The 16,896-nt window shown below is 36.6% G+C and overlaps 2 protein-coding genes across 2 annotated transcripts in view; one reads left to right on the forward strand and one right to left on the reverse strand.

Annotated features, from left to right (window-relative positions):
• ano8b (anoctamin 8b) overlaps positions 1 to 2,012 on the reverse strand; it is a 33,229-nt gene extending 31,217 nt beyond the window's left edge. The window contains exon 1 of the mRNA XM_079858355.1: positions 1,622 to 2,012. Coding sequence (XP_079714481.1) covers positions 1,622 to 1,784 — 163 coding nt within the window. The 5' untranslated portion in view covers positions 1,785 to 2,012. The remainder of the gene's footprint in view (positions 1 to 1,621) is intronic.
• A 2,078-nt stretch (positions 2,013 to 4,090) lies between these two features.
• gtpbp3 (GTP binding protein 3, mitochondrial) overlaps positions 4,091 to 16,896 on the forward strand; it is a 20,149-nt gene continuing 7,343 nt past the window's right edge. Inside the window, exons 1-6 of the mRNA XM_079858361.1 lie at positions 4,091 to 4,276; positions 4,360 to 4,601; positions 7,220 to 7,306; positions 7,655 to 7,857; positions 11,649 to 11,721; positions 12,325 to 12,468. Of these exons, the coding sequence (XP_079714487.1) occupies positions 4,224 to 4,276; positions 4,360 to 4,601; positions 7,220 to 7,306; positions 7,655 to 7,857; positions 11,649 to 11,721; positions 12,325 to 12,468 (802 nt within the window). The 5' untranslated portion in view covers positions 4,091 to 4,223. The remainder of the gene's footprint in view (positions 4,277 to 4,359; positions 4,602 to 7,219; positions 7,307 to 7,654; positions 7,858 to 11,648; positions 11,722 to 12,324; positions 12,469 to 16,896) is intronic.

Here is a 16,896-nt window from a genome sequence, read left to right on the forward strand (position 1 = left end):
TAAACCTTGCAGCCCCTGAGGGTCCTGAGACCCCCCAAAAAACAAACCCTGGCCTAAACAATATGAAAGAATTATATTGTGAACAATACAATATTAATTTCTATCACTTATTTATGGTATCACAAATAAATGTTTTTATCTACTCAACTTGTCTATCATCTAGAACTCTGAGTTTCCCACTCATAAATACAACTTGGCTTGGTCATTCATGTATTCAGAACTAGTTATTATGATATATCCAACTCCACTATAAGGGTGCAATAGATCATGAAGCAAAAGCAGATAAAATTTTCTCAGAGAAAACCTAGTGCTTCCGTTCTTGAATGAATCCTTTTGAACAAATTAGTTGAGTGAATGATTTAATGACTTGTCATCACCTACTGGTTTAACAATGTAACCTGCAGAAAAGGCTACTGAACAAATGAGCAGATGACTGACAGACTGACAACAAGCAAAGTTCCAAAAAGAAGCCAACGCATCAAGCTTCGCATGTAAGAAAAAAGATTCATCCACTCCAGGAGTTCGATTTCTTCGCAAGTGAGAGAAAGCTGCTGAACACACTTTCTGGCAAAAATAACAGAACTTTGCTGCCATTCATGAGAGAAAACCCTAGGACTGGGACAATGCATCAACATCAATATAAAAATGTATGACCAGAATGAATACGAACTGTGCTGAATGAACAGAAACAGCTAGTTTTCTGCCATGTCTTATAATGTGAGAGCCACACTGAACTATAAAGTTAATAAATCCCATGTTAATCATGAGAAATTTCATTTACTCAGAGACAAATAAATTAGTTGCGTTCATAACAATGAATCCACCGGAGCTTCCGTGGCTGCGAGCTGCTCAAACATACTTTCTACACTTGGTTATGATTAAGAAGCATTTAATCCATTTGTATTTAAAATATCTGATGGGTGAAATCAGACCTTGACTGGACTAATAGGCTAATGATATATATTGCACTACTTAATGTTGGGCTGAATGTATGCTGGACTTAAGGCATGTTTGCACCGAGGAGGCTAACTGTAACAATAAAGATAAAGATATAGTTCTAAAAAATCATTCAAAATACAATACACACCACAACTATACAGAGACAAACAGTGATAATAAAAGTCCCAATGCTGTTGGACAAAATATCAGCACTCTTGAAAATGCGTTCATTCAATCAGATTCGATTCGAACTAACTGTTGTATAATGGTAAAGCCACAATAAGAAGGCCGTCCAAACATAAACAAACCCCAAACCAGCAACAATATTGTAAAACAGAAAATCGGTTCAGCCATAAAAGCGCCTCGGACAACCTGAACCTGCCCAAAGGCCCGTAAAAAATGGACTAATCGAGCGCAAAAAAGTAGCGCATGGCCCACATTATGTAGACTAAAGCTTGAGTCTCGCATTTGAAGTTATGCTGCCGCATGACCTTCTATAGGCCACACGTACATCAGCAGGGACAGTTGTATGTATCGGGGAAGCATAGACATGAGGGGCAGGCAGCATAACAAAGCGCCGCATTGTTCATTCTTCCCGAAGGATATGCCGTCTGTCCCTTATGCCAGCCTCACATCCACCTGTCCCGTCCATATTCGCCCTCTCCGGACCCTCCACACTCACCCAAAAATGTGTGCTGAGAGGCAGCGCTGTGCTGCTGCTGCTCCGGCCGCTCCGCGTCCCCTTGCGCCCGGTGTCTGTGCCGCGAGCTCTCGCTGTCGCTGCTGCTGATGTTGATGTTGCTCGCCGAAGATGCAGCAGCGGTCGCCGTCGCGTCGGGCATCATGCTGCTGCTGTTTCAGCGGGGAAATGATGTAGAAATGGGGCGCAGTGTGTGTGGATACACACTGGCTGGGTTAAATGAAGGTGAGGGTGAAGTGAAGGTTGTTGTGAGTCATCCTGTTTGCAGCGGGATGCGAGGAGAGACTGACTGCGGCGTGAGGAGGAGTAGGCTACTATGGTGGAGGAGAGGAGGGACAAAGAACAAGGGAAGATACACCTCCTCTCTCCGTCTGTCTATGCTTTCAAATACTCTTAGATACAGACTAGCCTACTCACAAGGCCACCTTCTCATGAGACATGCATTAGCTGGCTGACCTCAGCATGAGTGTATTGATGTAGGCTATTGATTTATCAAACCTCAGCATTTAATATGTCAAAACTCTATCATTCTTTCGGGCTAAAGGTTTTTAAAGAAATTGTCTGACTTGTATGATATGAAATATACTATCACAATATTTATCACCTTCATTTTTGCCAAACTGTAACTGTAAAATGTTTTTTGAAATTGTAAATAAAACAAAGAATACTGAAGTAGGCTTTAGAAGAAAATACTATTTCAGTCTTTCTAACTTCACATTTATTTCAACCGGTTACTTGTCGTTTCTTTGTAATTGTGAAATTTAGCAATTTCTGATTTGAAATAGTTTTTCCACCATTTCCCCCCCCCCCCAACTGAAACCTGCATATGTTATTAAGTAAGTGAGAACAAATCATAATTTTTAACTTAAATGCAGTAAATTGTGAAAATGAACACCAAGTTTTTTTTTGTTTACATTAATGTTTATGGGAACATACATGTAATTCGCTTTTAAATAGTCCAATTTAATATTACTTAGTCTCTCAGTTAATATTATCTCATTAAAATTCTTTATAAAATAATAGCAAATAGCAATAGCAAGTGTCAACCTGCTAAAGTATTTAAGTAATTTACAGTAAAACTGCTCTACATCCTTGCTTATAATAACTTAATTCTTGCATGAATGTTCATAACAATGATTAAAATAGTGCAGTCACATTTTTCCCTCTGTATTTCCGTGGGACTAAAATGAGACAGCCTGTCCGAAAGGATGAAGCAGGGTATTATTTATTAATTAATGCAAAAAATATCTTTCCAGCTGAATATTTCAGTATGAAGGTGATCTATTTTACCTCTCTCTGAACAAAAGAGCATAAGGCATCAGTTTCTCCAGACTCAAGATCTACTGTCCAAATATATAACTGGGATTTATATTATATTAACATTGACCAGTTTTAGTTTTTTTTAATGCAGTTCTGCATTTTTTTTTATAATGTAAGATACTTCAAAAAAGTAAATGATAATAAAACACACGTGATCCAAGTATTATCTGTAAACTTCACACCACATTTTCAAATGATCTCATTAACACAGTTGATTCGGGTTGTACTAAATTATACTCTGAATTTTGATGAAAATGATATTAATGTCATATAATGATAATCAAATGCATAGAATGTAAAAAAAAGGGTGTTAAAGATTTGATCATCAGATGAAATATAACCAGAGGTTTCTAGACTAGTCTTGCCTTATTGTTTTCGAAAGCAAACCTCACCTGACATTAAACCAAGCAATAACCATTTTTTGCTTACTCATCAAGCTCATTACTTAAACATGCACTCTTCACAACCTCGCCACCACAAAATAAAAATAAAAATTATATCAAATAAAGCTAGAAGGTAAACACTGTGGAAGCTGCATTTTTGGTTGTTTGAACTATATTGTACAGTATATGTTTTTTAAATATCCAAATTTGCAGTTCATTTAAATAGTTCTGCTATTTGACAAATTTATTTTAAAGTGTACAAATATTACATGCTGTCTCTCAACTAATACAAGTCTTGAATGCAGCCTTACAACTATATGTATAATAATTGGAATTAGAAAAAGTTGCATTAAATAAATCACACATTTTTGAAGTCCCTAGTAACAGTATGGCAGCATCAACAGTCTACTATACTATACTAACATAGGCTAAGAGTGAACTATTCCTGAGTAAACTATTCTTTAATAACACGTTATAAAACTACATTAAGGCTAATCAAATCAACAAACATCCTGATAAATATAATTTCAGATTAAATATGCCACACTCAAAGACATTGCTGAGACTAACTGGAACTATATTGAATATATGATAAGTGAATTTAACAATTCAATATATGAGTAGTTGAATAGATCCTGTGAGTCTCACACGGAGAGAATTGGAGGGCGCACAAGGGGAGAAACTTTTATTTGATTGACAGTGAAGCTGGCGAATGGCAAGCATCTTTGCTCGCACGTATAATGACACAGACCAATGAAATTGGCCTGAACAAGATCAGTAACTAACTGACAGGAAAATAATGCTCACGTGGAGCGACATGGTAAACAACAATGTTTAATTTAGGCGGGTTATTGATACACTAAACGTTTCAGGTCATTAACATGCACTTTATTAGCGGTTGGAGAAGAAGTGCCGCTGTCATAACTGCTATAAGGTCTCTTGCATCTGCTCATAACCCATTCATGGTTTCTACTACTTTAATACGCACAGTAAACATGACTGGTTTGTGTTTGGCAGGTCTCTTTCAGTGAAGAGGCTCTTGTGTTCTGTCGGGTCGGAGGATGACACTATCTTCGCCGTGTCGTCGGGTCAGGGCAGGTGTGGGGTGGCGGTGGTCCGGGTCAGTGGTCCGGCATCAGCACACGCTGTCCGCAGTCTGACCCGAGGTTTCCCCGCAGCTCGGGTCGCCAGCCTCCGCAGCATCACTCACCCGCAGACCCGAGAGCTGCTGGACCGCGGCCTGGTCCTGTGGTTTCCAGGTCTGATGACCAGTTTTAAACGCAGAATAGCCTGTTTTTTCACATGATCTTGCTAATACCCTCAGTCTAATATATGGGTGATTCTTCTTTTAATGGGATATTAGGACGGCTGTAAAGAAAACAAAAAAGTCATTCTAGTCTTAAAGAGTTCTTGTCCAAAAATAAAAACTCTTTCATTACTCACCTTCATGTCGTTCCAAACCCGTAAGGCTTCCAGTCATCTTCAGATCACAAATGAAGATCTTTTTGATGAAATCTGAAAGCTTTCTGTCCCTCCCATTGACAGCTACGCAACTACCACTTTGATGCTTCAAAAAGTTCATAAAGAGATCGTAAAACTAATCCATATGAATTGAACTGTTTAGTCCAAATTTTCTGAAGAGACTCCATCGCTTTATATGATGAACAGATTAAATTTAGCCTTTTATTCCCATATAGACATTCATCAGCAGGTTTGGTTGAGCTTCTGTTTATGTTCGTTGACCAATATTTATATGTGAATAAAAGACTAAATTCAATCTGTTCATCATATAAAGCAATCTTTATCTCTTTAAGGAATCTGAATCTCTTCAGAAAATGAGTTTAACGACCTCTTTATGAACTTTTTCAAGCATCAAATCAAAGTGGTAGTTTGCGTAGCTGTCTATGGAGGGACAGAAAACTCAGATTTTATCAAAAATATCTTCATTTGTCTTCTGAAGATGAACGAAAGTCTTATGGATTTGGAACGACATGAGGATGAGTAATTTTTGGTGAACTATCCCTTTAACCCTCTATGGCACAGGTGTCAAACTCAGTTCCTGGAGGGCCACAGCCCTACACAGTTTTGTTCCAACCCTGCTTCAACACACGACACACCTGCAGTTTTCAAATAAGCCTAAAGGACTTGATTAGCTGATCAGGTGTGTTTAATTAGGGTTAAAGCTAAACTCTGCAGGGCTGTGGCCCTCCAGGAACTGAGTTTGACACCCCTGCTATATGGCATGGTGTTGCCCTCAGGCAACAAACCACATTTTTGGACCTCACACCGCCCCTTTAATTTTTTTATATATATTTTTTTTATATATAATATCACCTGACATGTCTGTTCAATGAAATGAGGGGCTGAAGTAGGTGTGACCTTTTTTGGGGGGGGTGGAGCTGTGCTTTAATGCAGCAAAACCACATGCTACAGAGTGCCACCAATTAGTAAGATAAATATCACTTTTTAACATGTTTAAGTTAAAATATTGTTTTATTGAAAAATATATGCATGTGCATCAGTATGTAAAGAAGTATGTTTGATTGTTTAAAGATTTATTTTGTTTTTATTTATATTCTAAAACTGTGTTTTTTTGTTCGTTGCCTCAGGGGGTGGGGGTGGGGGGGTGGGGGGGGGGGGGGGGGGGCACATTTTATGATGGATATGTTATCAAGGACCCCCAAGCTCCCAAAAAATGGGGTGAAAGATTTTTTTCCCCCCCCCCAAAAAAAAGTCATGCCATAGAGGGTTAAAGGATCGACTTCAGTAGCTTAAATTTTTTTAGTGTGCATATTTTAATACATTTTCCTTATTTCTAAGAGCATTGAAATGTTAGAATTTGCCATAATTTAATTTAGGGTCCCTACTCAGACATTATAACTTACCAGGACAGCAGAGTGACATTTGTACAGAAAAGTCAGTTATTTTAATATTTATGCGTTATGATCTGTAAGCAGCTTTATTAGGTGTTAATTTAATTCAAATTAAAAATTGTAATCCATTCACATTTAAAATACATACAACAATCAATAATAATAATAATAAAAAATAATACAATAGAATTTTTTTAAATAATTTTTAAAATCTGGACTGGTCCAAGTTTTATTCAACTTTTTCTATAAACACTCACACCTCATTTAAAATCCACACCCTCATACTTTATGCCAAAATTCATTTGTAGGTAGATTTATTATAGGGCGTGTGATAAATGTGTTAATGTTGTAGAAACATAGATTAAAGAAGTTTAAAGACTGCACTTTTTGAAAAGTCTCCTAACTGAATAATATATACATTATGTAAGAAATGTAGAGTTTTATGAAACCTACTCTACCATTCAATTGTTTGTGATTTATTTGATCAAAATATGTGTAAAATAACCATTTTCTATTTTTATTTTAAAATGTAATTTCTTCCTGTGATCAAAGCTGAATTTCCAGCATCATTACTCCAGTCTTCAGTGTCACACGATCCTTCAGAAATCATTCTGATATGATGATTTGGTGCTCAAGAAACATTTATGATTGTAGGAAGCAATTGTTGCAATTGTTCATATCTGAAGCAACTGTTGTGCTGCTTAAATATTTATGTGGAAACAGTAATATATATTTTTTTCAGGATTCTTTGATGATTAGAAAGTTCAAAAACACAGCAGTTAATGGAGACAGAAAATATTTTCTAATATTATACATGTCTTTACTGTCACTTTTGATCAATTTAATGCATCCTTGCTGAATAAAGGTATTAATTTATTTAAAAAAACAACAACAACAACCCTAAAACCACTAAACGGTAGAATATATTAAATTTGCTGTTGCTACAATATATAAATTGGGTATTATTCCTACCAAGACATATTTCACTCTTTTTGCTCTTTCAGGTCCTGGTAGTTTCACGGGAGAGGACAGTGCAGAGTTTCACATTCACGGGGGTCCGGCTGTCATTAGTGGAGTCTTACAGGCGCTTGGTATGTTTAAGAAAGATCAATCATTATTGTCCCACAATTGTTCTGGATAATCCTTCATAAATATATAATTTTTTAATGATTAGAAATGTATGTATCGTGCAGATGACAGCTAGTTGTTGAGTCACCATTTTAACACTAGATGGCAGCATCTGTTTTGTATCTAGCTTACCGGTAAATCTAGCTTTTTATTTCTGATGTATTTACTCATAAAATTAAAAATTAAATTAAAGATTAAATTAAAGCCTTTATCTTAATTGTAACTTAAATGTCTTTAAGTAGTGCTTTGGAAGAGGCTGCATTCTAAAGTTCATTTTATTTTAAAGATGTCTTGTTTTGTGTGTGTTTCAGGGAGTTTGCCAGGGCTGCGGCCTGCAGAGGCGGGTGAGTTTACCCGACGGGCGTTCTCTGCTGGAAAGTTGGACCTTACTGAAGTAGAGGGTCTAGGTGACCTGATCCATGCGGAGACAGAAGCACAGAGGCGACAGGCTCTCCGACAAATGGCGGGAGACCTGGGCCGCATTTACCAAGACTGGAGAGTTCGGCTTAAACGAGTAAGAAAAGGATTCATCAGGGTATAACTTATATTTTGAGAACTTCTTTATGTCCCTGTATTTTATGTCATCTGACCCCCAAATTAACATAGTTCTCCACGGGTGAAAAAGGCACCTTTGTGCAAAAATATTGCCGCGACATCCTAAATAGCTTTAACATGTTTATCAGTAAGAGGACAGGAAATTCCGGACAGATGCTATATACATGCATAATGTGGGAACTGTTTAGTGGTGTACGTGTTTGATGGTTCCCTAATGGTTAGGAAACAGTGCTACAAACAAAAACTTCTGGGTTTTGTGAGCAGAACACTTAAAATTGCTCCAGGGGAACTGTCCCTGACTTCCTGCTGTTAGTGCACTGTATAACGCTTTATACTTAAAAAAATTAAAATACTGGGTTTCTGTGAGTCTTAAAAAGTCTAATTCGCCCTTACACAAATTACAGCCTTCAAAAGTTCCCAAATCAGAGCAGAAAGTCTTAGATTCATGCCATTCAATTTTTAATGCATTGCAAAAAATGTATATCTTCCTCAGTATATCTGTCCTGTTTTCCAATACAAATATCTAAACAACTTTAAATCAAGATACATTTACTTGAGATGCACATGTAAAAGGAAGTCTTGAAAAACTGAACAAAATCAATTGATCAATTTTACAGTAAACAAGAGTAAAAAAGACAAAAATACTGAGGAAGAACATCACTTTTTTTTGCAGTGTGTTCAGAAAATACAGTTAAAGATATTCTATATCTTCATATTCATATTCTAGTGGTTGGGAGCAGAGGAATCAAGCAACTTTTTTTTTTTGTAAAATGAATTAAAAAGTAATGATATCTGTTGAAAGTTGTATTTTCGAACTTCTTCTGAACTTTTCCTTCAATAGATTACTTAAAATTTCTTTACGTGGTCTTAAAAAGGTCTTAAATTTACCTTTATAAAACCTGCAGAATCCCTGAAAATAAGTTGCATGTACACTACTGTTTAAAAGTTTGGGGTCAGTAAGATAATTTTTTTAATTAATGCTTTTATTCAGCAAAGATGTATTACATTGCTCAAAAGGGGCAGTGAAAACATTTTTAATGTTATAAAAAATTCAATTTCAAATAAATGCTGTTCTTTTGAACTTTATTTATAAAAGAATCCTGAAAAAATGCATCATGGTTTCCACAAAAATATTAAGCAGCACAACTGTTTTCAACATTTGATAATAATCAGAAATGTTTCTTGAGAAGCAAATCAGCATAGAATGATTTCTGAAGGATCATGTGACACTGAAGACTGGAGTAATGATGCTGAAAATCAATCACTGGAATAAATTACATTTTAAAATATATTAAAACAGTTATTTTAAATTGTACTTAAAATGTTACAGTATTATTGTTTTTCTTGTAATTTGGATCAAATAACTGCAGCCTTGGTGAGCATGACTTATTTTTCAAAAACATTAAAAAAAAAAAACCTAGACTTACATTGAAGGAGGGGAACCAAGTCATATCTACAGAACAGAATATCAGAGAACTATATCAGTTACACCCCATTTTTATAGCATCAAATAACTAACTAAAACCAAACTTATTGAAAAACAAACACTTGAACATCAGCATGATAAGAACTCTCTAAAATTACACAAACCATCTTCGGAAAGTAATTATTTGAAGAGTAATTTTTTGTAACTTGGTAGTTTTTTAATCTGGCTCGCATCCCATTCGATTACATGGAGAGGGTGGGGTTTGTGACCTATACTGGAGCCAGCCACAAGGGGGCGCTCAAAATGTTTTGGCTTCACTTTTCAGGACGTGTGCGGCACACTTGACTTGGACCAATAAGCAACCATCCAAAACACCCTAGCAACTGTATAGCAACATGCTAACAAACAATGAGAAAACTTTCACAACCGTGTTGCAACTCCTTGACCACCACAGTATGGAATCTGTGAGGAGCAAAGCACTCAGTTTTCTCATTCTTCACCTCATATTTGTAATGCATGAAATAAATGCAGTTTGATTGATAGATTTGTAATAAGAAAAGTCCTTGTTTCCCTTTAGTGCAGGGTTCACCAATCTCGGTCCTGGAGGGCCGCTGTCCTGCAGAGTTTAGCTCCAACCAGCTCCAACACACCTGTTTGAAAGTTTCTAGTATGCCTAGTGAGACCTTGATTAGCTGGTTCAGGTGTGTTTAATTGGGGTTGGAGCTAAACTCTGCAGGACAGCGGCCCTCCAGGACCGAGATTGGTGAACCCTGCTTTAGTGTGAGGAACAGAGGCAGAGTTGGCTGTTGTACATGATTTATAAGGCAACAGAACACTTGCAAGTGTGTTTTTATGAGAGGTTATTCTTTTTTATTTAAGGTCTTTTAAATAATTACAGAATGTACTGATAGATTGGGCAGTGTTGTCACTCTGTCACAGTTGGTGTCCATCTATTGTTTGTGTGTAAGAGTGTGCTGATTGCAGACAGGACATCCTGAGCAGGGTGTGTGCCAAGCCGTCAGAGCCCTCAGGACCCAGTGTGATGTTGGCTAATGGTTTGTGTGAAGACTCCTGGAAGGAGCTTTTTGGTCACAAGCACTTCATTTCAAGGTCTTTTTTCCCCTTATTTAATTCTGGAAATAAACATAGTTTTGGGATTTTCAAAAATGTAAAACAAAGGAAAGTTGTGTTGTAAAATGAATAGGAAATTCTTAAAATTCTGCATTATTTCTACACCAGTAATCATACAAGCAAATTTGTGTCAGATGTTCTTGCTTCCATTGAAGCACAATATGCTCTTTGGATCATTCTCAAATTATGCTGGATAACATGATCATCATGTTTTGAATTTGTGGAGCTCATGCAGCTGCTTTTATTAAAACAAAACAGTGACATATTAAATACTAAGATGTTCTGATAATCATGGTAGTTTCTCAGACTTTTCACTTAAATTATGCTGAAAATGTCTATTATGAAACAATTAGTTCTCGTCCTCAAATTTGATTGGCTGAGCGTCTTTCCAATCTTTCCTTTTTTTTTCTGAATCTTTCACTCAACCAGTTTGTTCAAGGAACAAAACAGACAAAGAAACTGGGAATACAATATAATGTCTAGAATTTAGAATAGTGTTCAAAACCTTGAGGTCAGTAAGTTTAAATTTTTTATTTTTTTTAAAATGTAAAACAATTTAAAAAAACAAAATAGTCTTATGTTTTCCAAGGCTGCATTTATTTGATCAAAAATAGTAAAAATAGTAATATTGTGAAATATTACGATTTAAAAGAAACGTTGTTTTTTTTTCATATATTTTAAAATGTAATTTATTCCAATGATGGCTAAGCTGAATTTTCAGCATCATTACTCCAGTCTTCAGTGTCACATGATCCTTCAGAAACATTCTAATGTGCTGATTTGCTGCTTAAGAAACATTTTGTCTTATCAATGTTGAAAACAGTATGTCCTGCTTAATATTTGTGTGTAAACCTTGATGCATGTTTTCTTTGATTAGTTAGACATTTCAAAAGAACAGCAAATTTGAAATAAAAATATTTTGTTACAATAAATGTCTCTTTTGATCAAACTGATGCATCCTTGCTGAATACAAAAATGTATTTCTTTACAAAATCACAAAATTAAAACAAATTAAAAAAAGAAAAAATCTTACTGACCCCAAACTTTTGAATGGTAGTGTAAGTTACTCAAAATCAACTTTGCCAAATATCTAGCTAGTTTATTCAACTGTTGCCCTAGCATTTGTGAACCTCTAAACTACATTCTGTCTAATTATGACTCAGTTGTTGTACGTGATTGTGTTTTCAATCTAGTGCTTGGCGCACGTGGAGGCATTCATCGACTTCAGTGAGGATGAACTCATAGAGGACGGAATCTTAAATGACGGTACGTCTCCTCAAATGGATTGGTAAAAACACTGATTCATTTCCAGGATGTTTTGTGAGAGTTTCCTGTTAGTATTGACCTCAGAGAAACCACAGCAGCTGTTGAGAAAGAATCAAAACCATTGAATGTCGCATTGAGAGGCCATATAGAGACATAGTCGTAGTGCCTGAAGAACACTGCATGTACAGTTGTCCAATCTGCCATCATTTGTCCAACGTTACTCGATGTTTAAGTGTTATATCTATATTTCTCTGGAGAATTGAGGGGATTCTTTGTGCGTCAAGGAACAAACCTGTCACAGACCATCTCCTTCCTCTGAGAGTTACAGATGGGCTGTAAAGCCACTGATAGAGGTCATGAAAAATATCCTTTCCCCTCCACTTGACACACTTCTAGAGTGCAAAAGCTCTGTGAATTTGTACAAACAGTATAAATTATGTTTTATCCATGTCCTTTAAAGTTAAAGCCCTTATGTTATTTTAAACATTGCATTTCAGTTTACAAAATGTAATATTACAACATCAGTTTGATAAATTAGTTAGAGATGTTTGGATGTTGTTTTTCAACCCGGCTACATTGAAGTGAGTGTTTTGTCTGCTGCAGTGGACACAGCTGTTCGGCAGCTGCAGACCGATATGGAAAACCACCTTTCAGATCAGCGGAGAGGAGAGCGCCTGCGCAGCGGTGTTCAGGTGGTCATCGCTGGAAGCACCAACGCGGGCAAGAGCAGCCTGCTCAACATGCTCAGTAAGATCAGACATCTGACATGTCAAATAGAAGTGTTGAATTAAATGCTTGCTTCAGGCAGATCAATGCTTCCCAACGGAGTTGGCTTCAGGCCCCAGATTTTACATTTGCAACAGCAGCACATTATCATACAAAAGTAAAAAATAAAAATCCATAAAACCACACACGGAAATGTATTTTATTTAAATATAAATAGTATATTAATAATAATAATAATAAATATAGCTGCAAGCAGCAATTACTGGGGCCAAGCACAATCAGATGACAAGACATGCCAACATTGCTGAAAGTGTCAGACCAACTGCAACAATGAGCAATTAAAGACATTAAAGAGGATTTTAGGCAAAATGGCTGAAAAATCATAGAAACAGTAAATAAAAATATGATTTAATGGATTATCACTTTCGACCGATAGGTGGCGCAGTTACAAAACTGATGTGATGTGGTCAGAGTGAGGAGACAATGACACATACAAAGTTTTGTGTCAATATGTCAAGGCATTGCAGAGATAAAGCCTGAAAAGTCCATTTGGCATCATGCCTCAAATTTGCTGCTGCGCTTTACGAAAACAGTTTCGTCTATCGACACAAAATCCATAACTGTTAGTCGGTACAGTCTGGAGTTGATACGATTCGATTTTGGAGAAAATCGGACAAACGGTCTAGGAGGAGTTCGAAAAAGTAGGTTTTGAATGAAAATCAAGATGGCGGACAAGAAGTTTGACCAAATAAGGAAAATTTGGTATCTATGTTCTCGGCTTGACCCAATGAATCTATTAAGACCAGTGGGATTTACATAGGCCGATGTATTCAAAAGTTATTAGCAGTTTTGGAAATTTTGTTATAACTTTTGACCACTAGGTGGTGCTGTCTCTAAATATTTTGGGTACCTTCAGGGGATGGTGCTGATGGCACATTCTGAGTTTCGTAATATTACACCAATGCATGTGTTTAGTATAGCATTTTATTTATAGACAATGACACGTACAAAGTTTGGTGTCAATATGTCAAGGCATTGCAGAGATAAAGCCTGAATGGTGCTTTTAGCATCATGTCTCAAATTTGCTGCTGCGCTATATGAAAACGATTTCGTCTATCGACACGAATTCCATAACTTTTAGTCGGCACTGTCTGGAGATGATACGATTCGATTTTGGTTAAAATCGGAGCAACGGCCTAGGAGGAGTTCGAAAAAGTAGTATTTTGAATGAAAATCAAGATGGCGGACAGGAAGTTCGGCCAAATATGGCAAACTTGGTATCTATGATCTCAGCGTGACCCAGGGAATCTATTAATACCAGTGGTATTTCAATAGGCAGATTTATTCAAAAGTTATTAGCCTTTTTGTAAATCTTGTTATAAGTTTTGACCACTAGGTGGCGCTGGTTCGAAACTTCTCACGCTCCTTCAGGGCATCGTGCTGATGACCCATACTGAGTTTCCTAATGATCCGTTCATGCGTTCATAAAATACAGCATTTTAGCACATAATTCAAAATGGCCGACAGCCAAAATGGCTGATCTGGGAAAATTGGATATCATTTGACTCAGCATGACGCCCTGAATCTAACAAGACCACTTTTATGACTTTTGGACAAACTGTTCAGAAGTTATAAGCAAAAATAGCCATTTTTCATATCTCCGGACCAGTAGGTGGCGGTGCGCCGAAACGCAGCACGTAACCTTAGGTCATGCTTGTGATGATATGTACCAAGTTTGGTCTGAATCCGATAAAGCGTTGCGGAGATACAGCCTTACCTCTGTTTTCGCAAGCGCTACGTAAAATTTGTTTGTGGGTTTATCGAAAACTGTTAAGCGAATCAACTTGAATTCCATAACTTTTTGTCGGCATGGTCTGAAGATGATCTGGTTCAATTTTCGTGAAAATCGGAGCAACGGCCTAGGAGGAGTTTGAAAAAGTAGGTTTTTCGGAAAATTCAAAATGGCGGAAAAATGTCCATGACGGAAAATGACGTCATAGGGTGCAATCAAATCGTCTTGAGCTAGGGAATCAGAGGAAAAAAGAATTTTGTTTCTAGCCCTTGTGGTTCAAAAGTTATTAGCATAAACATGAGTGCAAATTTGGACAGCTGGTGGCGCTAGAGGGAATGAGTTGGAGACTCCAAATTTGCTATGGTGACTGTTCAGTCTGTCCTCTATCAGTGTGCGAAATTGCACAACTTTCCCGCAAGCGGTTCTATGGGCTGCCATAGAAGCCCAGTCGGAAGAAAAAGAAGAATTATTTTTGGTACGCCAACAGATACAATAGGTGCCTACGCACATTCTGTGCTTGGCCCCTAATAATATATATACAGTGGGGAGAACACTACCACTGTGGTAGGGCTTCACTACCAAAACGACAGATGAGTTAGTGCTGAAGGTTTTTATTTAGTGTACAGCCTTTTATGTCACAAGAAAGGATATTAAAAGTGTTTTCTCCTCCTTAAAGCCTTTTTGTTTGCTTAAAAACGATGCACCATTATATAATTAGTTGCAATTTTTAGTTGGCATCACAGGAATAAATTACATTTTAAAATATATTTAAATGGAGAAAAGTTTTTTTTTTTTTATAAAAGTTTTTTTTTATCAAACAAATGCAGCCTTGGTGAGCAGCATAAAAGACTTCTTTTAAAAGCGTGAAAAATTCTTACCATCATGTTTTCACTTTAAAATGGTTAAACACATTTTAGGGGCAAAAGTGTCTTATTGTCCTATGACAGAAGGTTATGATTGTGATAAACGCACATATTATCTTTCACACTCATAAAGTGACACCGTACGGCCTTTAATGACGTTTATCTCTGACCTCTGACCTCTCCAGTAGCGGGGGGATGTTTGGATATCACCACACTTCCTGCCCCAAATTACCCCAAATTAGGCCTGTTATTGTGTGTTTTGCTGGAACACTGAGCGTCTTGTGCTGTCACTTCCTGAAGAGTGTGAATTTAATTAAGCAGTTTGTGAATTCTATGAAAAGCTGAAAGCTTAAAATTTTATGATAATTTAACGTCTTATGTATTTGAAGAATTGAGATTCGCAGTAAACGGCGTAGAAGATTTTAAGATAAAAAATTGTATGCTGATTTTAAGATTGATACGTTTTATAAACTCTTTAAGGAAGTTCACACAAAGAGCGCTTGAGTGAAACTGGCCTCTTCCTTCCAGTAGACATATGGAAATATACTTTAATTCCAGACTAGACCAGAATGGAACAAAATAGAACACGTTTCAGTACAGCAGTGAAACATTTCTTCAAACTTTCATCCGCTCAAAGAAACTGCAAAGCACAGCACTGGTTTATTGTGTTGATTTATCTGCAGTTATTTTGGTTCAGCACTGAGCAGCAAAAAACAAAAGACAAAAGGACAAGAGTTGCTAAATTTGATTTATTCAAAGGTTATTCAATGCTAGACAGATCATAATTAACATGCCATTCAGAACAAGACAATAGATCACTGGATAATGAAAACATTCTGGTGTAATGCTAATAAATGAAACACTTTTAAGGTTTGAAACAACAACTTGTTTCCCAGTTACACTCACCACTGGACTACCGTTTGATAGCCAGCTAACATTTAAACTGGTTATCTCTTATGTGGACCATGCACAGACATCAGATTCTTCAGCAGATGATTTAAACCATTTATTTATGGAGCTTCACATTATTGGGGTAATAAGCATGCATACATTAAACTTATAAAGTAATATGAGCAAGGGTACTTGCCAAAATTAGACATAAAATATTAATAGCGGTCATTAAATGCAAATATGTGACTATGCTGCATATAAAAATAACTTCTGTAAATATGCCACTATAATGTTTACCAGCGAGCTGTATAATAAGCACATTTGTCTTACCTGAGATAAAGAATAGCCATTACTTTGTTCATAGCACACGGTAGCATCTGGATTGGGGTATTGGAGTAACAGTAAAGTTAGGGTCATGTTATAACTGTGGCTTCAGAAACTGGCGGCACTTTTTTTCAGTGCTTTTAGACATTACTTGTGCTCAAGGTCATAATATATCCCAAATTTATAAACATAATTTGTGCTAAACACATGAGTGATACATCAGATTATTGGATGATTAAACAATTGAAAAAAATTCCATCGATTTAAACTAAAAGAGATACTGAGCCATACATTCATAATAGCATAGCTTTTGACCTGGGCAAATAAGCAGCTATTAAACTGACATTTTTATGTGTGTGCCAACAGGAGAGCATGTGTATGACCTTACAATTTTACCTACAAGTCAAGACATTTCAAATCTTACTTGTTAAACCATTTTAGGCTCCAGGAGCTTAATCATTTTTAAGCTCCATTTTTAGGAGATGACGCCTAGGGTTATCTCATCTAAAAAGTTGCATATGTTCCTGCTCATGCATCTTATTTGCCTTTCACCGTAACACTTGTCTGTTAGATGTTTCG

This window comes from Squalius cephalus (genome assembly GCF_949319135.1).
Source record: "Squalius cephalus genome assembly, chromosome: 22".
NCBI classification, from domain to species: domain Eukaryota; kingdom Metazoa; phylum Chordata; class Actinopteri; order Cypriniformes; family Leuciscidae; genus Squalius; species Squalius cephalus.